Here is a 22,635-nt window from a genome sequence, read left to right on the forward strand (position 1 = left end):
AGTATTTTTCCCTCTTAATTCTACTCTGCTTTCCTTAATATTTCATTTTTATTTCACTTATCTTTTCTCCTGTTTGCCTGGCAGTACTTTTGCCATTTCCTGTAGGCTAATTAATGTTAATTCTGAACTACTTCTTATCACATATCACTTATTTGTTAATAACTATGTATTTACTCAACTATTTTTTTATACATACATTGACAAATCATCACTGCTATAGCACTTGAATCAATGTTATGAATAGTTTTTCATTTGTCAGCTGCTTGCTATGAGGCGAGGGGTGAGTCAGCTTTTTGAGTGACCACGGCTATTGTCCAACAGACATTCAGCAACACCACCGAAAAACAAAACAAAACAAAAAAAAAACAACAGTTTTTAAAGGGTCATTTCAGAATTGAGGTAAGTTGTCATGGTTTTTGTGTAATGCGAACGTGTTAAATAAAGCTACAGAAGTTGCTATGGTTCATTTCTGTGTGTGATGTAAGAGTGCTAAAGTGCCCAGGAACTAGAAGGGTGGTGACTCATTGTCAGCAAACACATTTCCTAAATTTCCATTGTTCGCTACAAATGTAATAATTGTGTTTAGTAATTATGCTTGAGTACTCTTTTCTCCATACTCTCAGAGAGAAGTCTCCTCTCTTGATCTCTCTGACAGCCTCTATAGAGCTGACTGTTATGTAGATGTAAAATGTGTGTCTAAGAAGATATTTCAATGAAGTTTACAAGACTCAAAACACACACAGAGTGGAGCCTATTAACGGTGGCATGGACAGACCACAAGTGGCAGGAAAATGCACTCATTGCTCAGTTCATATAACAGAGAGAGAGAGAGAGAGACAGAGAGAGAGAGAGAGAGAGAGAGAGAGAGAGAGAGAGAGAGAGACTGATAACTCCACAGGACTAAACATGACTAAACACTTTTAAGGGGAAAAAACTTGTGATTCCATCACTTTTGCAGACATTACATCCTAACCTCAACCCATGTCTTCATCCCAAAATTTAATGATTTACATTATGGGGACTTATGTCCCCATAAGGAAGGCAAGTCCCCACAATGTGAGTAATACATGTCCACACAGAGAAATTTGATCACAATCAAACAATACATTTTAAGAGCAAATGGTTTTTGGTGCAGGCTCTGACCACTGATTTCCATTAGTCCTCCATTACGTAGTGCATGACAGATGAGCAGCCTTTGTGTAATTGATCAATACAGTTTAGTGTCCACTGTAAAGTGGGCGAGGCAGCCAGCACACTGCTGGATAAGCCATCAGTTGCACTTAGGATCCCTACACGGCAGGGGAGCTTCTTCAGATGGAGGTAAGAAAGACGAAATATTTGAAGCAAAAAGTTTATTTCCATACATCTGATATCCATTCCTAGATTACAATAAGTGAAGTGCATCTATCATGTTACAGTGTAGTCCATGTATGTCCATCACAACACCCTCATATGAGTATGAAGTTGGAATTGATTGAAATTGTTTGGTGCAGGCATCAGCAGAGAATATGTCAGACCTAGAGAGTAGCATGGTCACGATTATCCAAGTTTTCCACAAATACTCGGGTCACAAGTGCAAGCTGAAGAAAGCAGAGCTTAAAGCGCTCATCGACAACGAGATGAGTAATTTCATAATGGTAAGTTATGAAGCTTTGAGTGTAAACATCGGCATGTTTATGGCAGCACTTTGCAGTATAGTGCTTGTATGTAAAGATAATGGGCTTTCAACATGCAGGTGTCATTTTCATTCAGCTACAGTTAAATGTGTGTTACTGAACATTAGATACTTGGATTTGTTAGATTTGTTGTCTATTGCTTGCAAATGTTTCACTTTCACTCACTTTTCCTGCTGAACAGAAAATCCAAGAGAACGAAACTCTGGACGAGCTCTTTGCTGACCTTGACCAGAACGGAGACCTGGAGATCGACTTCAAGGAGTTCATTGCCCTCATCGCCATGGTCACCTCAGCGTGCCAAGAACTCTTCATCCCAAACTACCGTAATGATTGATTGGCATGTCTCTGCATTACTCAATAAAACTTGGAGCATGACAGAAGTGTCACATACTGGTAGATGAAGTGATTTGTGTACATGAACAACAAGGTGTCTGAAAAGAGTCTGACCAACTTGGATCTTTGTTACATCTTTTGTTTGTATTATAAATGTTTGCTGCATAAAATATCCATCCATCCATTCAATTTCTATACTGCCTATCCCTTTCGGGGTTGCAGGGGGGCTGGAGCCTATCCCAGCTTCAACGGGTGAGAGGTGGGGTACACCCTGGACCAGTCGCCAGCCAATTGCAGGGCAACATGCAAAGATAGACAACCATTCACACTCACACTCACACCTAGGGGCAATTTAGAGTAACCAATCAACCTAATGAGCTGTGAGAGGAAGCTGGAGTACCCGGGGAGAACCCACGCATGCACGGGAAGAACATGCAAACTTCACACAGAAAGGCCCTGCCCGGGCATCGAACCGGCAACCTTCTTGCTGTGAGGCACGCGCACTACCTGATTGCGACATCGTGCCGCCCCTGCATAAAATAAAATATCTAAATTATGACAAGGTATGAAGAACTATGCATTTCACTAACTACTCACCTTCAACATTTCATCCTGGTACAACACTCTCACCACCAAACACAAAGCAAAGCTCTACTGCATGACTAATCAGGCCATGGAGGAAACGCCCCCAGCACCCACAGCGGGATTCCCCGGTTCAAATCCCACTGTGGACGCTGGGGGCGTGTCCTCCACCATGCCTTTGGTGCCTGCTGCTCGAGGAAAAATAAGGGCCTTTCTGTGTGGAGTTTGCATGTTCTCCCCGTGTTCACCTGCGGTATCCTCCATAAAAATACCCCCACTAAAAACATGCAAGATGATCACCACCTGACCAATGGTGACAAACGAGACCTGGGTCCCCGGGCGCCGGTCGACTGGCAGCCCACCGCTCCTGGTCTGCCGTGGAGGAAGGGCTGACCATGGATGTGTCAAAAAGCGGGAAAGAATTTCACAAATGCATGGCGTGTGCAGTTTCCCCCTCAACTCTGCATGTTGTGTGTAACAATTGTGACAAATAAAGGAATTGTTCTTCTTCTTCTTAAAATAGCAGCTTCACCCCAAACTCTCTTATCTGAACTGTACACTTGGTAAGCAAACAGGAAAGCCACAAGATCAAGCAGGACCCCTCTCTCCCCCTCCCAAGCCTTCCAGTTAATGCCATCAGGTTGCCACTACAAAGTCCCACTGGCCTGGAAAAACATCCACGAAGTCTTAAATTCCCACTGTAAGTGTGTTTTCAATGCACATTTATTTATTACTGAGGCTCATCAAAGGACATTTTACTTTGTGACAGATAATTACATTTTTTTTTTCCATTTTCTACAACAAGGACGCATTGAAACAGGACTCAGGTAGTATCATCCATCTTTAGAGACGCAGATGCAGACCTGCACTTCACAATCAGTTCCAGTCTGAACTGCGCCACCTTTTGGCAAGATTACGGCTATGACCATCTGTCACATGTGAAGGAGCACCTGGTGACGTGACATCTTTGGGTCTAAACTGTTGCTAAGATGATTTTCCCTCTGGAGGTGGTTGGCAGGTGACCAAACAGCTTCTCCTTGTGGACAATCTGCAGCCTGCTCCATGTGAGTGACTGAGTATGGTATGTATGGTATGTAAGGTATGTAACAGCACATGTCTTTATTGTCCCTACATGTAAAACCCTCGAAGATAAATGCAGAGTTTGAAAGTCACATTTATAATGATGAATTTTCTATCTGAAGATTTTGATTCACTGTCTCAGATGACTTTCCATAAAATCCAGGATCTTCTTCCAGGCGTCTTCCTGGGCAGCAGCGTGGGGTGCAAGATGACCTCCCCACACAGTGATCACTGCAGGAGAAAGAACACAGGGCAGCGTTACGATTATCATTTTTTCCATTGTTTCCATAGTAGTACATATTCAATTTTACAATGACAGCAAGTATAACATCAGATTTGGCTGGACTAAAAATGCAGCTCTGGGATGCGGCTTACATTTCTTTGGTTTGACGGTCCACAGTGACGCTCTTGAATTCGGTGTATAAGGTGGTTCAATCAGGTGACCAGCACCGGGGTAGGACAAACGGGTGAGCAAATGGGATTTACCCACAGCCCTCAGGGTCTCCTCGATCTGATGACCAATAAAAGTGTTGTAACAACAACCTGAAACTGTGCGGCGAGACCATAAACAAGTCTCTGTTTCATTTAGAGCTCAAATGTTTGACTGAATAAAAAACATGTATAACAAAACACTATAACAATATTCATCCGGGACTACTTAAGAAATGCTTTCCAAACAATTTGTAATGATAGAACAAAAAATAAGTGTAAAACAAGACAATCTACCACATCTGTGTTCTCTATGCTTGAAGAGCTCAGGTCATCTTCACCCACTATGCACATTAATGGAGAGGCGAGGGACTCCAGCTACAAAACACAACATGTCATTCTGAAGTTAAGTTTCTCTCATTGATACAAAATATTGATATGCATATTGACGTGATATTCCTAAGGCATACATGAGCCTGTGTGCTTGTGTGTGTGTGTGTGTGTGTGTGTGTGTGTGTGTGTGTGTGTGTGTGTGTGTGTGCGTGTGTGTGTGTGTGTGGAGTCTGTGTGTTGTGGTGGGTTCAGGGGGTCGGAGAAGTCTTTCACATCACCTTGACTTTGTTATTAGGGGAAATGTCAGCAGGCAAAGAGATGTCTTTGAAACTGACGTGGCCTTGATCGTTGTATTTCCAATATTTACTGTCCCTAGAAGGATTAGTTAACAGAGAAATCAGTCTTTGGGGAAATTGTTGAAAACCTCTGCGACAAACATTTTTTTGCTTCACAGATTCATACAGTCCAAGATAAATACCAGAAGAGATGTTTCATCATCTCAATTGATAAGACAATCAAATCAACAATGAAGTGTTAATCTATAAGTCTAAAGCTGCTACTTTAGTCTATGGACTTAAATACAGTAACACACCTGAAACTAGACCCTCCCTGTCAGATCAGATTGATTCATGTAGCAATTCCACAGTGAGCTGCATCTTATATTACCATTTTTCACTCCATTCACTTGGACCATCTGCATCTGGAAGCTTGATGGTACTTCCTATGGGACCATTTATACAAATCAAACAGGATGGCTGGAGAGGAGAACATAAACTGTTGAAAGTCAAAGTGAACTCCATCCTGCAAGCTCTCTCGCAACTTCATAAAAGTCACAGTTCATTTCCAATTAGTAGACATGTAGTGTACTTATTTTCATAGCTACTCATTCTGATAAAAAGGTTGGATTAGGTCACGTACAAGGAGCCATGCATTGATCAAACTGTAGATTTCTAAATGAATGACAGAGAAAGACATACGTTGACACCAGGCTGAGTGGCAAGTCGAAGTGTCAAGAAGACTCCAAAAGAGAGACCAATGATCCCAACTCTGTCACCGCAGACCTGATCATGATCTTGAAGAAAGTGGTATGCGGACTGTTCAAACAAAAAACCAAAACAAAAAAAGGGGTGATTTTGAGAGAATGACAAGACAATGAAAGTAAATGTGAGGTTTTTTTAAGTGACACATAAACATGACACAGAAAGAAATGAACATAATATAATAAAATAAAGCCTCTAATCTTATTTTACCTTGAAATATAAATTGTCAACATTCAACTGATTTTGTGGACCAGGCAATTCTTTGTGCCCTATGTAGGCAAGGGACAGGCTAGCATAGCCTTTGGATGCAAACAGGGCGGAGCGGTACTCTACCAGTCCTCCACCCATTCCCCACAGGTCCAACATGGCAGGAAAGGGGCCTGGGCCTGCAGAGCAGAACAGTACAGAAGGTTCTGTTAAGAGGACACAGTGTTTCCATACCAGTCTTAAAAGCTGGGAGAGAATGCTTTAAATCTTGAGCTCACCGGGTGGTAAAAACAACGTCCCTACCAATCCATTCTGCCGAAGGTCTATCCTCTGTACACCTGGTGCCATGTACCAGCGCTCAGTAGTTATGGAAGCCAGCTCAGTGCTCTGTCCCTCACTGGGTGAAACGTGGTCCTCCAGTAAAGACATGAGCACAACAAAAGGAGTCTCTACGTTTTTTTTCCTCAGCCTGCGAAGAGGGGCGCATTTCAGTCAGGAAACTCTCACCACAGTTTGTTATGACCACTCATTAGAACAACAACATGCATTTTAATTAGGCAGTGTGACGTGGACTCGAAGTAGAAGTGATTCAGTGAACATGAGCTGATGTAATTATTTGAATAACTTTGTAGACGTAAATTATTGGAAGGCTTCACCTGACTTCCTACTGCGGCCTGCCTGAGCAATGACCGGGCACCATTCGCAACAGGGTTCATGCAGAGATGTTGGTCCTTGCTACAAGCGTATGAGACATCAGACAGTTGGCTTTGATGCCACAAACTTAGCTTTCTATAGATGTATATGACCTGCCTCAAGCCTTCTCTTGCACCAAGAGCCGGCTGCAGTCCCCAGAACAGTCCCATTGGCTCACATCCCAAATACGTACCCCCAACTGAATGATCCCTGGCCACTGTTGAGGTGACAGAGAGGGGAGAAAGGTTAACACCTGCCTGCATAAATGGTTAAAATAATCTTTTCTCTAAAAGTTATATCCATGATAAACAGAGTAAATTAACATTTTACAACTCAAATTTCATTGCAACTTTACATTACAAACCTGCTCCTACACTGGCTGTATTGCTGCACTGTTGAAAATATAAGACTTAAATTACCTGCAAATTACTACAAAAATGGGCAACGTAACAAAACTCAGTTCTAATCTCACACTGATCATGCCTTTTTCTGACATTTATTGGAACCATTTTTTATAGCAGTTATACTAATTAACATATTAAATTGGAGGTAATTGCAATACTAGGGAGTATACTGCACTAAAGAAGTCAGTGTGACTCACAGTCGATAGTGCCATCTGCATTTGTATTATAGTGGGCGAATGCCTCCCACGGGTCACCATCCTCACTGTGCATTTGTGCGCACACTGTGACAGGACAGTGTGGGCGCAGGAAACGCCCTTTAATGCTGATCTGTTCATCTATGAGGCCTCGAACAGGAGTAGCTGTCAATACAGGGGCTTGTTTATAGCTGCTCTTCCACCGAATTCCACCTAGGGGTAGAGGAAAATACTTGTGACTTTTGAAGTATGACAAAAGAAACTCTAAGAGATATTACAGATGATAGTGCATTTCTCATGCTCTGATGTCCATGCATCAGATTTCATGTCAAATATCAAAGGGCCAGCAGACCTTTGCTGATGAAATTAACAACACAATATTTCATAGCTCTGCTGAAGCTATTTCTTGTGCTCAAGCACTTGGTAATTCTGCTAAGGTGCTTTCTGTTTATGAGTATTTATATCATACCAGTTCTATCTCATGGGCTAGCAAACTGTATCCCCCACCAAGGCAATGACAGAAAATGTGGAAAACGTCTTAATATTGCATGCATTTGGCATACACTTTTGTCTACAACAACTTACATACTTCCTCACTTAGACACCTGGCCTAATAACCAACAGTGCTGCAACCTGGCCAACAGTGACCTTCTTTTATAGTACTGTATGTTTCTGCATCAGAAATCGCACAATTAAAGCAAATGAGCAGACACGTGTGTAGTGCAGTAGTTCATGAGAGAATAGCATGCATGCTTAATGTTGCCATGTCTTAGAAATGTGTGCAACCTTTAATAAAAACCCTGATGTAAGTACTTCAATTAATAAGCTATTAATTGGCCCATGGCCTAAATTTCCATCAAATTCTGGTGAGCAGTCTCTCAGCAGGTTTTTGAGCTGCTCACTTGCAAACGTGCAGCAGAAAACATAACCTCCTTGGTAGAGATGGCAGTTGACAAATTTCCAAACAAGCAATGAAATCTAAATGTTAATCCTAAAATTAACCCCCTCTGTAAGAACAGTGGCTTCAGGGAAAATCAAGCACTTATTATCTCAGATGTTCACATAAGTTACAATCAGCAGTTGTAGACCTGCAGCATTACAGGGTAGATTTCACTGTTCAACTCAGACACAAGCTCAATAATAGCCCATTTGAAAAACACAAAGAACAAACAATATCCTTACCCCCAGCAAGATGCAAACATGCCACAGTCCTGCATACACTGGCACAGTGTACTGTCTTCATTCCTATGAGCTGCCGTATTGCTGTCACACTCATATGCACTCTCAACATTATGGTGGTTCTGTCTACCCTACAAAAAATGTATAAAGATCAAACACTTAAATACATAAAACGCTTCTGTGTCATGTCTTTGTTATGTCAAAGTGAAATCTTAAACCTTACAACTGATCCACGGGGGAGCTGCACACTCTGCAACCACGATTTGTCAAGCTAAGAATGGCCCCTGTGTTAGTAATTAACCTAACGCCTATGTCCTGAGTATCTACAGCCCAGCACTGACTTGCAAAACAGATGTAAGGAACTGATGTCTGACTGGCTTAGTCCTGAAAAAGGTGGATTTTTCCAGTTTGCCAGCAGATTGGAGCCTTTCAAATGCGATGCACTGATCCTGGTTACTATGTACTTATACAATGAGTGATGGATTCATGCCCAAAAACTATACTTTATACTCTACTTTACTGTGAATGTGTCAAACTGTTATGCATGATGATAAATCCCTGCAATAATAAGAAATTTACACCAGTTGTGCACGTGCATCGCAGTCTGTAAATGGACAGTCAGATTTGTGAATGTAAAGGAATTATCATAAACGAGTGAAATATGGAAATACATGGTTTCAATAGTCGGAAAACTGAGTAGTTCAATAGTTTGTTTAACTATTATCAAGTTTGCTATAACTATTGCTTCTATTGGTCCCTTTTAGAGTGTTTTATTATAACAAAAACTTTCTAAGGGGGCTTAGGGGGCATTATCAATGAAATGCTGCTGCGACTGACCCCGCGGTTTACTTGGTGAGGCTGATTTCCAAACTAAAACTTCATATTTTGTTTTCACAGGGGGAAAAAAAAAAAAGTTTTCGCACTATTCTGACACCGAGTTTATGTTTTTGGGTTCTCACTGCAGAGCAAATCAAGTTATCTTACCACTAGGAGTCCTCGTAAGAAAAGTTCAAAATGAGAAGAAACCAGGAAAATTGTTGACAACTTGCCAGCTAAATGGAGGGCTTGACCCCTCCCACTTTGGACGTTGTTCTTACCCCCTGTGTCAACATTGTTTTTCATCATTAACTACAGTTTTGACCAAATGGATTTTCCTCACAGCTAATCTACCCAGCAAGCAACCACTTCTTATTTAGAAACGAAAGAAAAAAAAATCTCGTGTTCGTCTTCATTTTTTTCTATCTTTTTATTTATCACTTCAGTTATTTATTATATATTTATTACATTTATATTACAAAGTTCATTTGATTTGAAACCACTTTCTCAACTTCCGAAAGTTAAAAGGGAAAGGATTTCAAAATATGTGTTAGTCTTGCATAAATAGAACAAAAAACACCAGTTACTTGGCTAAGAAACATATACTTTCTGAGTATATCAAGACTATAGGCATTTTCTTGCTCTAAGAACTAATTTCACAGGAAGGCTGGTACGGACCGTCTCAGTAACACGTCTCAAGTGTTTTACATTGAAAATAAAGTACCATCAGTTCAGTTTTCTTTCCGGAATCACCGCCGTGACTTCCGTGTTGACAACAAGGTTTAGCCAGTCGACTACGAGGCCCGGTTTTCAAGGTTTCTGTATACATTAAGCAACCGAGGAGATTAATACGGCACTCCGAAACCTTCCTAATCAAGTACACAGGTATGTATCAGCTGTCTTTGTTCTGTTGAAGTTGTTTGCCCTCTGCTTCAAAAGAAACCAGCAATGCTAACACGCTGTAACTTGTTGGTCATCATCCGTGTTATTGATACGTTAGACGAGAACGAGACTTAGCTAAGTGTTGCTTCCACCCACGGATAAATCAACTCCTGCGTTAATTTGGCATTTATGATCATTTGAATTGGAAGTCACATCTGTCCTTGAGTAATTTAGACACCCTCAAAATAGTGCTAATACATAGTAACTGGTTAATGGTAGCTTTTGCTAATCGTTGATAGTGTTGGGGACAGCTAACTTTAGCTGCTAGCTCGTTTAGCCTGGTCTTGACTTTAAATGTACGCATTTGTGACACAGCCAAGGCCAGATACATGCAGTTTATCTATAACAATCAATGGTAGCTGTGGGTGTTATACTCCTTAGCTAAGCCGTCAGCAGGTATTTTCAGACAGAGGTCGATGCTTGCATTAACACATTTTCTTGGATTGGTTGTTTGCTTATGTATTACTCTGCCATCACATCCTTCTCGTAAGCAATGAGAAATGGCGATCTAAGTGAGAAGTAACTAAGTTTGTCCACCAGAAAACACTGTCAAGTACATTTTTACACTATTAAATGTCCTGCTCCGCATGTATCTTTCTCACAATTTAGAATAAAAAATACTATTGCCCGATTATATTATCAGATTTATCCCAAATATCGCCATCAGTATCAGCCTTAAATTTCCAGTATAATAATAAAGCTCAGTCATATTTCCCTCTACTTCAAAGTGTTGTTTTTCGCTGTATTCAAAGTTAAAATTTGTTATATACAAAGACAAAAAGGTGAACAATTGTATTGACCACATTCCTGGCCTATTGATAATGATTAGAAGTTGTTGACTCTGTAGGAGGAAGGTAAATAAGGACTGCTTGTACTGCTTAAACCAATCAAATGTTCTTCACACACCAAAAGAACAAATTGCTTCAAATGTCAAACAGTAATGTCAAGGTGTTAGAGATTATTATGTTTTACTGTCTGTTCTAACAGAGGAGCTTGCTGTGAGCTCAGAGCTAGCATAACTTTCTTGGATTTTTCAAACACTTCTACTTCATGCAACACTTACATTTGGTGCTCCTTTTAGATTTTATCCTATATTTCGTAGTCCACCTGTTTGGATAAAGAGGACACTGTTTCTAACAGCAATGCAGTTGGCCATTTTTCTACTGACGTAAGTGTGATCCAACAGTTATTGGATCCTATTTCTGCGTCATAAAGCTGTTGGGCTAAGACACAAAATTCAAGACAGAAAATACATTGATAAAATGTAACTTGGTCTGTTTCAGAGTTTGAGATCACACACAGGTCACACTGGATGGGCCAGCTCGTAACATCCTTTGGGCCTGTATGTTGGACATCACTCCGCAATGGCCAGTCACTTCCGTAGCTACATCTGGGACCCGGTCCTCATTGTGAGTCAGATTGTGTTGATGCAGTGCATCTACTACAGCTTTCTGGGCCTGTGGTTGGCTGGAGTGGACAGTTTGGTGCAAAGTAATCGGTCACTGGACCAGATCTTCAGCTATGACGTAAGTTATAACAATTCTGTGACCATCTGTGTATTCTACATGTGAGGCACATTCATACTCTTCTGAAATGGTATTTGAATCTTTGCTCTGCTTTGGCAGGTTCTTGGTTTTGCAACAATGCAGGGCAGACTCTCAATGATGGCATTCATCTTGAACTCTCTCACCTGGTGAGTAATTTCTTTAGTTTTTTCTCTGATATCTGATACAAACAGTTTAAAGGGCGTAGTGAATTTATTCACACCTGCTCAACTGAAGTATTTGGACCAGTGGGACTAAACGCTGTTGAAAGAGATGTTCACTCACAAAGCATAGAAGTGAAAAAAATAATTTCTATAGATTTGGTACATGACAAACCTTGAACAATTCTGTTGGGGCGTCTTTGTGTCTAACCATGTCTGTGAAAATAAATGAGAAGCGCTGATGACAATGTTTTTTTCTCGTTGTTTCTGCAGCGCCCTTGGTCTGTGGTTCTTCATCCGTCGAGGGAAACAGTGCCTGGACTTCACAGTCACTGTGCACTTCTTCCATATGATCGGCTGCTGGATCTATAATGCTCATCTTCCGGCAGCCTTGTCCTGGTGGCTCGTCAATGTAGCCTGCATGGCATTGATGGCTGTAATTGGAGAGTACTTGTGCATGCGGACTGAGCTCAGGGCTATTCCAGTCAATAGTGGACCCAAATCTAACCTGTGAATTTTTGTCAACACCACACGGAAAGACTGTGGAAGCTTAACCCCCGAGGAACTGGCTCAGAGGAAGCTTTCACTGCTTGCAAAAGAAATGGAGTGTGAACCTCCATCAGCGAAGATGTTGGATTGTCGTCCATTTCTTCCTCAAGTTAAATACACCAGATGAACTGATCTATTTATTCACAGCTGTCCGATAAGTGTTGGATATTACAATATGTGTTTTAATGCTTATGAAAGCAGGCATCAGTTTACACGTTTCTCTGAACCTAATGATGATGATATTGTTTTTTTTCTTTGTAATTTTGTGTTCATTTTGAGTATATCAGCATGAGCATTCCCTCGTTTTGAGCGTTAGAATATTTGTGTTATGTGCACATTTTCACACACAGGAAATGACCAATTTAAAATTTCAGAGTAAATACAAACTGCAGGAGAGCAACACATGTCAGCAGCAGACATTTTTCTTCTCTCTTTGTGTTGGTATAATTACAGGTAGGCTGGATTGGCAAACAGTTTTGGTTTTGAAATTCACTGCAATGTAGAGATGCCAGTATGCAAAGTTAGCTATTGCAGCTTGTATCATTTTTTTCTTACAGCTGTATCTTACAATGTATAAGGTATGGCCAGAATTTTAGTTTAATTACTCAAAAAAATAAGTAACATGATCAACAGAATGTGAAGAATTTGCATTTCTGACCATATAGCAAAGATGTTTGTGCATTCTGTTACAGTGATATCTACAGAAGTTAGCATGCTAATCAGCTAGCTACAGCGCGTCTTGTCTCATAACACCACTTTTTACCATAACAAATGATTTTATAGCTCAGGCCTCCCCTTGTAGTATCTGCCACAAGCTGTCTTAGCTTTCTTAGTCTCATAAATAGATAAAAAATAACCTAACTAAGAAAGGAAATATTCATACAACTATTTTCCTTATTAAACAAAATAAAAATTAAACATGCATCTTCTGAATTCAAGTTTCTCTCTTTTACCAAATTTAGATGAGCTCTATTGCTGAGCTTACTCATTGTCAAACACACTTTATTCAGACTCGACATAAACAAAATAAAACTCACTGAAACCATCTTTCCAATGTTACAGCTATCGCCAAGTTGGATGTGAAAATATTCTGGCTCTAGATGCTGCTTGTCCACACTGGTGATGACTGACCCCCCTCTTACTCTTCTCCTGTTTTACACCTCTTCTGTCCCCACCTGCCATGTCTTCATCATCCCTGTAGTCAGGGTCCTGGTTGGACTCGTGGTAAAGCAGTAACAAGTATTCAAACAAACTTACATATTTATTATCACTGCACACAATTGATCTGAAGTCTAAAATCAGGCTTATTTTTATCTTTCTGGATGAGGTTTGTGCATTCAGTCACACAGTACTCATTTTAGGCCTTCCTTGTCAAGCTTGTACAGCAGTTTGCATTGCTAGTGTTGTTTGTTTCCATTTTTATGTCATGTATTATGCAGACAAGGTGAACCAGCCCCTCGGTGTGTTCTGACAGCAGGCTATGTCTGTGAAACAGAACCCCACAAACAAATGACTGTTTGTGGGGTTGTGATGTAAAGAGTACTGAAATATGCAGCAGTAGTTTCTGGAACAATTTCATTTCATTTAGTGATGGTTTTTGAAACCAGTCTAAAATAACTGCATATTATTACAACCTCGATTCCAAAAAAGGGACACTGTGTACAACGTGAATAAAGACAGAATGCATTTGCAAATGAACTGCGTTTACTGACAACATTTTTATGTGTAAGTGTTCTCCAGCCCATATAGTATCCTTTATCCCAGGGGTGGGGAACCATTTCTCTTTCAAGGGTCATTTACATTTTTATAACAATTTTTGTAACACCTCACACTAACCTCTGTGATGGCTGGATGTGAGGGACCAAGCAGACAGGCATGAGGAGTCCAGGTGGATTTTAACAAAAAGATGATGATGATGATGATGATGATGATGATGATGATGATGATGATGATGATGATGATGGGGATGGGGATGATGATGATACCCACAGCAGGTTTTCCAGGTTTGGGTCAGTCAGTCTGGAGCAGAACTAAGACTTTGCATCAGTCAGTTTTGAAAAGAGCTGCTCTCAGTAGTTGGCCGTTGCTTTGCAGCTCAATGATTTTGTGTTATTGGCTGTCAGGCACATCAGCTGGTTCCACATTAAACAGTCTAGCAAATATATTCAGATCCTTCTGTTGACTTTTCATGTCCTGAAACCTCTTGCCAAAGCCTGACGGAGTTTTCACTCACCAGTGTGTTCAGACGTCATAGCAGGCTTTTGTTCTTGTGGTGTAGGAAAATGTACAATGTTTCCTGTTTCCAGTTGCGCCCACCACAGCTTTAATTTCACTTCAAATGATTTCACATTTGAAAACAGAGGGCTGAGAAGCTGTCTGGCGCTAGAGGTTCAGCTCTGAGAGGTACATGGTAATGTCCACCATGAAAGCCAAATCACACAGACACTTGATGTTACTGAGCTCCACAACAGGTTTTCCTTCATCTCCATGAATTATTCCAAGCAAACAGAAACTCTGAAACAGTTAACTGAATGAGGTTTAAGTTTCTTAGCTATTGGCTTGCTTACCATAAAAGTTGCCTTCATAACAGTCTGTCAGGATGTGGTGGAGTGTTAACTTTAGTGCATTAAGTCCTTACAGCTCATCCAGTTAAGCATGTTTGGAGCTGTAATCACTCCTAACTACACTCTGGCCTTTCTCATCAGTGTCAGGGTGCCTCCACAAATTGACTTAGACACACTGGTTTGTTTTAACAAAAAATAATAGTCTGTCTATTTCTCTTGGAAAGAGTGACACTCTTGACAGGTGCCATGATCCATTGATGTGATGTCAACAGCTATACTTGTGTTGCTTTCATGGACCAAAGACGTTTTAGTCTACGAGTTTACGTTGTCTTCTATCACTGATAAAAACAATTGCAAGATAATTCTATTATAGATAACTTTCGATTTAAATCTGAGTTGCTTTTTTGTATTGATGAATTGTCTCACTGGCCAGATGAAAAGATCTTGCAGGCTGGATGCGGTCCAGAGGTTCCCCACTCCTCCTCTCTCCATCCTCGCTTGTGAACGACTGAGCTTTTCCAGGATGCCCCTTTCATGCTCAATCATGATACTATCACCTGTTACCAATGAACCTGTTTACCTGTGGAATGTTCCAAACAGGTGTTTTTGGAGTATTACACAACTTTCCCAGTCTTGTCCCAACAGAATAAGTAGAGTTAGCAAGTTAAATTAGCAGATTCAGTTTAATTTCCATTTTACGCAGTGTCTCAACTTTTTTGGAATTTGAGTTCTGTTGGAGTATTGCAGGTCGTCTAACAGCTTATACAGTGTGGACTCTGCAGTGTCTTGTTTTAAAATCAGGCGTCTAAAGTGTAGTGCAAGGACATCATTATGCTGCAGGAGTTGATATTTCAAAGTTGCACAATAGTTGGACTTTTTTAGGAAATAAACTTATTTGTCTTCTTGCTGAGAGTTGGATGAGAGGATCAATAAGTGGTATTGATCCTCTCATGTCTGTCAATAAAATATGAAGCTACAGGCAGCAGGCAGTTTGCTTAGTTTGACTGGAAAGAGAAAAACTAAAATAAAATGTAACCCAGCACCTCTGAAAGCCCACTAATGAGTATGTGATATCTTGAAGCTGTATAGTATAAAAGTATAAACATGAGAAGTTACAGAGGTTGTGCCCAACTGTTTCCTGGCAGGGTGCAGTGACTGAAACTGGCATGACACCAAGAAAGAGAGTCTATGTTGTCAGGCAACCACAACTTTTTTGTTTACACTTCAGGTTTTAATAAGACATAATTTGTCAGTTAAAGAGCTGTAGAGGAGCTGGTAGGCGTATTTGCTTTGGACAGAGCCATACTAGCTGTTTCCAGCCTTTATGCTAAGCTAAGCTAACTGGCTGCCACGCAGACATGAGAGCGATATCAGTGCTCTCAGCAAGAAAGTGAATAAGCTAATTTCCCAAAATGTTGAACTACTCATTTAAGTTATGTTCAAACTCATGATTTCTTTAAGTGAGCATCACCTATTATTTGAATATTTCTTGAAAAGACTGCTCTGAAAGCTTTCACAGGCAGTGCAATCTCTGTATTCTTTAAACTTGATGAGATGGACCTATTCATGTAACTCAGTTCTCTAACTTTCTAGTGCAGAAACATGACAAAGTTTACATAGTTTTTCCTCTGCTCTGAAGATGTAAATGTAGGGTCTTGGCAACAGCATTAAGGAATTATGCTAAAATGTAAGGGCTACTATGCATATGCTGTTTTATTGAAACACTCCCAGTTAACGTGGATTGGAAAAAAGTGTAAAACTCGGTCAGGAAACTGTAGGTCATAAAATAATTGGCCATTATGCTTCAGACGTCAAAGATAGGTCTTCTAATGAGGGACACGCCACAAGCATGTCTTTGGATCTCTGAAAGTTTCCCCCCCTGGGGCCCTGATCCCCTCATTTTCTCCTACCACTGCCTCTGCTGCAAGTGTCCAGGTGGAAAGAAGCAGATGGGAGAGCACTAACGAGTTGAAAGACGCTGGTTGTGATTCTCATTACCAACACTTTGCTTCAGGGAGGGCTAAAAACAGAAACTCCTGTAGTACAGCAGAGGACTTACTGCATCGATTAAATGCTCCATTATTTTACCACTTTGGGTTTTCAGATCTTTGCTTTCCAGTATTTTGCTCAAGGTGATGCACACAAACAGACACACACTGGATTTTTTAAACACAGTGTTTTATTATTACAAACACATTACTTTGCCATATATTGCTGAATACAGTTGTGTAAGTAGTGTCTTTTTCTACCAGTAAACTGGAAAAAACACATGGATATTGAACATGTTTTTACATTCAGAAGTTCTTTCCATGTTTAAACTGTCTTTAGGGTTCTTGTGGTATAATGCTCATGATTAAACAATCATTTTCATGCGTTCTTCAACAGCATATGAAGGGAGAAGTGTCCTCTCTTAAGAAGTGACTGTACATATTGCTCATGCTTTGAGGACATCACAACTGTTTTTGTATTCTCACCACCAGACACACCATGGATGGCATAATGCTACCACACGTGAAATAAATAGAAACAACTAGAACAAACATGCTAATGTAGGTAGAGGCAGTGGGGGTGGGCGGGTAATGAATCTGCATAAAAAGGATGCTGATACACTGAGGAGCTGTAGCTTAACTTCATGCACAGATCAATACCACTGTACACTCTGTTCAAGGTAAAATCAACGGACTGGTCTTTAATCTGAAGCACTGTCACTAAAATTATCATGCATTTGTGATAAAACAGATGACGGGAAAACATTCAGGACCACAGAAATCACCCGTATTGTGATAATGCCTGTTGGGACAATGAGTTCTAAAGGAAGTATGCAAATGTTTACAGTTTTGGAAAAACTCATTTTGAACTTGCTCTGAATCAAGGTGACTATAGCTGTAATAGTCAGATTTTTATGGAGAAAATTTAATGTGAATACTCATTTCATAGAGATTAAAAGACCATTACAATGAGCGATATCTCACATGGTTTATTGCCTTAATGCATCAGATACAGCAATCAGCTGTTTCCTGTCGATGAGATTCACTGCTGTCATTCTTGGCTGCTTTTGAAGCTTCTGGATTTTGTGTAAAATCAAGCCAGAGTTTCTCAGAATTAAATCAATTAAATGCATGAAACTTGAGCAACACGTGTTGGGATATAGTTTGACATCACAATTATGCTATACTTCAATGGGTCAATCTTTACTTTAAATACTAATGATACAAAAGCAAAAGTATGGATATTTTACAAAAATAAGTGATTGTTTTGTATTACAGCAGCTCCTTGTTCTGCTTTTGCATATAATTAGACTTCATTAGAGATTTATTATAGGTGTTTAAAGAGAAATAAATACTGTGTCGAGGTACTCAGGCATTAAAACAGGATTATTTGGGGAATTTTCATCACACTTCTGGCTGCACAATTATACAGATCCTACAGTATCTATGCACTGTATCACATACTTTGTTTATGCAGTACTTAGAGTAGTTTAAAGTTAAGCTCTAGAAATATCGTATTATTGCAAGTGAGCATTTTCACACAAGGTGGAAGAGAAAGGAGTGAAACAACACTGAACAGTCACACATCAGATTTTCTTTGAACACAAGCATCAACAGGCGAGTTTGATTGAGCGTAAGACTGAACCAAAGCGTGGGGCGAGGCTCTGAGAGTGCGCGGGGGGAGCTGGAGAGGTGAACATGTGATGATGTGTCGTGTCAGATGTCTGTTTTTGGTGTCTTTATAGCAGCCGTGTACCATCAGCCACAGTGGGCTGAAATGTTGAGGGGGGTGGGGGTCAAAATTTTCTTCCAAGTGGCTTGATTGTCACTAACACAAACATGTACTACATTTTGAAACAGATTATAGGGGCATTCCACCTATAAGACATCTGAATGCTGTTTAGTCGCTAGCTTTGGGGTAATTTAGTCAGATTAATGTCTGATTCTGTCTTGGGGTTTGGCTCTTTCACTGATAAATGAAATAACAACATATTCAAGCAGTTTTATAATGAGCAAAAGCAAAGATTTGAATATATTGCTGTTATTTTCGGTGAACTGTCCTTTAAGTGTTTTATTGGAACGTGATAGCTAATTACATCATGAATTGATTAGTGTTTTTGGTGTCTAACATACACAATTACTCTTAATTAAAGGAATAGTTTGACTTTTTCAGAAATGTGCTTATTTGCTTTCTTGCAGAGAAGTATGTGACAATCTGTACCACTCTCGTGTTCGTACTCGAAATATAAAGCTTCAGACAGTAGTTGGTTAGCTTAGCTCAACTGAAAGACAAGGAAAACAGGGGAGAGCTAGCCTAGTTTTGTCTAAAGGTAACAAAATCCCCCTAGCAGCACCTCCAAAACTTACTAATTGACATTTTATCTCATTTGTTTAACCATACAAAAGTGTAAAAATGACAAGTTGTAGTTTTAAGGGAAACTATTTCTTGGCTGGAAGGAGCCATTTGCTAAGCTAAGCTAACTGGCTGCTGCCTGGAAGACGTGTGAGACGTGAGAGTGATCTTCTCAGCTAACTCTGTAATGAATGTTAGCTGGTGAACTATTCCTTTAACTATCACAATAAAACCATACAATACAAGACATGCTACAAGGAGTGGACAGAAAAATATGAACACCTTGCTGTCTTATGTTGAAATCCAGTACAACTCCACAAATGCTGAAGCAGCTTTATCCTCAAAAACTTACCTTTTTTTTTTAGCATTTGTTGTATTCATAGCTGGGCTCTTGTATTAGATTTGCATTAGACTGCACGGGTGTTCATGATATTTCGTCCACTCCTTGGTAACCGAGAGCCACAGGTGTCTGCCTTGGACTGTTCTGACCAGACTCTGCTCACATTGTATCTGAAATCCCTTGAATACTTGGAGTATTTGTTTAAGCTCGTCTGGACTGATTAGATGGCAGAAATGAAATTTTCTCAACTACTCTATCAGTTTCTAGACATAAGGGAGGATCAAGCTGAAGTATTTGCAAAGATTTCAAACATTATTCATCACAGCAAATATTGATTGGCTTGCCACAGACCTCTGTGGCTCTGTGTCAAAATAATCCTTATTAAAACATTTGTCCCTCTGAAATCCTTGGCTTTGAGTTTGAACTCAGGCAGACTGAACCCAGGGGAACTGGAGGCCCTCCTCAACCCCTCCCATATCCTCACCCTCAACCCCACCCCCATCTATACAGAGGACCAGTTAGGCCCGGTCATGATCAGCATGCCCATCAATGGCAGGGTAAGGGTAGCAAGAGGTGAACTTATTGGGGGAGAGGAGCTGGGGCTGCACAGGTCGAACAGACTTCCCTGGAAGCGCATCTTCCTGGAGTCCTGCCTCAGAGTCTCCCAGATGGAGCTGACTTCCTCCTGACAGTCGGACAGCGCTGTGAGGGCACATGTGTGGAAAGCTTCCCAGTGGCTGTGGCAAACAAAGGATCATCAGATCAACACTGCGTCTGCCATTTCACTCAGAGTTCATCCTGGCTACAGCACGCAGACATGCACTGGCTGTCGTGGATTAATTCACTTGCCAATAATCCATCACTCAGATGGCTACGTTGGCTTCAAGTAAGTCAAACTGAGCTTTAATTACCATGGCAACTGCATCAGAGAGTGAAACAATATCACAGATGATATTGCAAGTGGGCAATTTCCAACAGAAGGCTTATGTGTAAATCTTTGTCTTAAATATAGCGTGCTCGGGTTTGAGGGTGCGTGCAGTAACAATGACAAAAAACGTCCCCGGAATTTCATTACTGCTGCAGCAAAGTCATAAATTATTTAGAACAATGGCTCAGTGTCTCAGCACTGTTCATGTCTCTGTTCTCCCTCTGAGATCATGGCATCTGCTCTTTCCCTCTCCAGTATTTTGCCACGGGATGCATATTTCATATCGTATCTCCACATATTATTTCACTCAATCATGCACTATTTCATACAAATTGACCAGAAATAGAATTTTGTGCACAGCTCTGCAGATCAGTGGATTTTGCTAAAGGTTTTTACTCCAGTTCTCGCATTCTCTGTTGAAAATCAGCCGTGTTTGGTTCAAATAAAAACATACAGACTCTGATGGGCATGTCCCATGTGCACAAATGGATGCTACATGCTGCTCACACACTCCCTCACTGATAAAGTTATTATCACCTGCACACGGCCGCCACTCCCCTCTCACTGGTCACGTTCTCCTGATAGTTGTCCATGCTCTCTCCCAGCTCCAGGACACAGTCAGAAAAGTCCTTATAAATGTTCTCACACCTCACATCTGCAGAGTCTCCTGACACAGTCACAGAGAGGAACACTGCAAGACAGGAACAGGTGACAGCTTATTGGACCAGACTTTATAAACCTGCTTCAGCTATTTTCTTCAAATGGTCAAAGTTTGGAAGATGAATCAGCAGCACCAGTATGTCCCTGACATATGCAAGTAAAATTATTGCAATTTGTTTGTTGTAATTTGGTAGTTTTCTAATGTGTGAAATAGTGTCAGTCAGCTGCAAACACTGCTTATGATGCTTCAACTTTTCACAAAAAATGACTATTTATTTGTTTGTTGATTTTACTGTTTCATGTATCTTTTTTTTAACATTCCTATATATTTCTAGATTGCACAGCCCTGCCATCTGAACTTCATTTCAGACAGATACAGCAGGTAAAGCAGATGTTATCACAGAGAATAGTCCTGACCACTGCAGCCCCATGCATGTCTTCCACATGGGGTGCAATGCCCTGTTCTAAGCAATTTAAACGTTAAAACATGTCATTCTGTGAGAGGACAGCGCAAAACAAGGACGAATATGACAGTGCATATTCATAAAGTGGCATTGAAAAGAAATGAGTCAATGTGTGGTGTTTCATTCCTCAATGTTGCGTGTCCAAAAGCTTGCACACTATCACCGAAGTATAGACACCCAGCATCTACCGTCGATGGGTGTACTACAAGCTGTTGGCCACGGCACACGTCTCATCATACAACACTGATGGAGATAAATAAAGATCATAGCAGTGACATATCGGATGCAGGAGGTTTTTAAAAAGAAGAAGATGTAAGCCAGTTTTGGCTGTCAGACCATCCAAAGTGGCTGGCAGCCTAAATAAACCGTACGGAGGAGCGTGAGATATCTTACCCAAGGCAAGCGCAAGAATCCCTCCGATCTTCGTCGACATGAAAAATCCCATATCATCCCATTTCAAGCCAAGCGGAGGGCGCGGGATGCTGCCGAGGCGTTCATGGATCGGAAGAAAAAGCGGCGCTGAGTCACAAGGCGCTGATTAGCTGCCCATTATTAATGCGAGTCGGTGCGTATCAGTGATTAAGCGGCGATGAACACTTGGCGAGTGTGTGTATGTGTGTACAGTCTTTCCCTGCTCCGACCGACTGCTGACGTTACCTGCCCCCCGGCGCGCGCTGAGCTCATCTTCCCCCCTCAGCACCGGACAGCCCTCACCTCCCCGAGGAGGAACCGCCGTGCAACCCTGCTGCAACGCTCTCTCTCTCTCTCTCTCTCTCTCTCTCTCTCTCTCTCTCTCTCTCTCTCTCTCTCACACACACACACACACACACACACACACACACACACACACACACACACACACACACACACACACACCTCAGGATGCGCCCGCCTGTCATCAGTCACTTTATCGCATTTTATAGATTTTAATCTTCAGTGTTATCTCAGTTTATGAGCTGCAGTCTGTCTTAAGCAGCTATATGTCACTGTGCATCCCAACCCTGCTGCCACGTTCAAATCTCCTGCTTTTCACACCACAGTGCAAACATGTGCATGAGAAGACCCTTTTCCACATATTGTTATAGTTATTCCACAGTTGCATTGTTTCTTTGTAACTTCCTGGGAAATGATACAGGTCAATACATCTGAGACATTTGAGACTTTATGTTGACGCCC

The 22,635-nt window shown here is 40.9% G+C and overlaps 5 protein-coding genes across 6 annotated transcripts in view; 2 read left to right on the forward strand and 3 right to left on the reverse strand.

Annotated features, from left to right (window-relative positions):
* Positions 1-1,314: 1,314 nt before the first annotated feature.
* Positions 1,315-2,010, forward strand: LOC139327872 (protein S100-B-like). The gene is made up of 3 exons (XM_070957887.1): positions 1,315-1,320; positions 1,494-1,637; positions 1,858-2,010. Exons 1-3 carry the CDS (start codon positions 1,315-1,317, stop codon positions 2,008-2,010), a joined length of 303 nt encoding a protein of 100 aa, XP_070813988.1.
* A 1,791-nt stretch (positions 2,011-3,801) lies between these two features.
* LOC139350669 (peroxisomal succinyl-coenzyme A thioesterase-like) lies at positions 3,802-8,262 on the reverse strand. Its single transcript, XM_070992191.1, has 11 exons — positions 8,154-8,262; positions 6,975-7,184; positions 6,491-6,590; positions 5,959-6,149; positions 5,684-5,859; positions 5,411-5,527; positions 5,100-5,188; positions 4,712-4,805; positions 4,398-4,478; positions 4,047-4,182; positions 3,802-3,902 (listed from the first exon to the last, which is right to left on the reverse strand). Exons 1-11 carry the CDS (start codon positions 8,260-8,262, stop codon positions 3,802-3,804), a joined length of 1,404 nt encoding a protein of 467 aa, XP_070848292.1.
* LOC139350657 (leucine-rich repeat neuronal protein 2-like) overlaps positions 4,579-22,635 on the reverse strand; it is an 88,627-nt gene continuing 70,570 nt past the window's right edge. The window contains exon 3 of the mRNA XM_070992179.1: positions 4,579-4,596. The gene's annotated coding sequence lies outside the window, so the exon portion shown is untranslated. The remainder of the gene's footprint in view (positions 4,597-22,635) is intronic.
* On the forward strand, positions 9,721-13,858 carry sys1 (SYS1 golgi trafficking protein). 2 transcript variants are annotated; one of them, XM_070992226.1, is made up of 5 exons: positions 9,721-9,851; positions 10,990-11,076; positions 11,192-11,434; positions 11,534-11,601; positions 11,887-13,853. In XM_070992226.1, the coding sequence occupies exons 3-5, from the start codon at positions 11,273-11,275 to the stop codon at positions 12,125-12,127; spliced, it is 471 nt and encodes a 156-aa protein (XP_070848327.1). In that variant the 5' UTR covers positions 9,721-9,851; positions 10,990-11,076; positions 11,192-11,272; the 3' UTR covers positions 12,128-13,853. The 2 variants fall into 2 exon arrangements, with proteins under 2 accessions (XP_070848327.1, XP_070848318.1); XM_070992217.1 differs by lacking the exon at positions 10,990-11,076 and having other exon boundaries at positions 11,887-13,858.
* LOC139350699 (neuritin-like) lies at positions 18,766-22,235 on the reverse strand. Its single transcript, XM_070992238.1, has 3 exons — positions 21,853-22,235; positions 20,873-21,026; positions 18,766-20,144 (listed from the first exon to the last, which is right to left on the reverse strand). The coding sequence occupies exons 1-3, from the start codon at positions 21,902-21,904 to the stop codon at positions 19,910-19,912; spliced, it is 441 nt and encodes a 146-aa protein (XP_070848339.1). The 5' UTR covers positions 21,905-22,235; the 3' UTR covers positions 18,766-19,909.

The sequence above is a fragment of the Chaetodon trifascialis genome, chromosome 3, assembly GCF_039877785.1.
Source record: "Chaetodon trifascialis isolate fChaTrf1 chromosome 3, fChaTrf1.hap1, whole genome shotgun sequence".
NCBI classification, from domain to species: Eukaryota; Metazoa; Chordata; class Actinopteri; order Chaetodontiformes; family Chaetodontidae; genus Chaetodon; species Chaetodon trifascialis.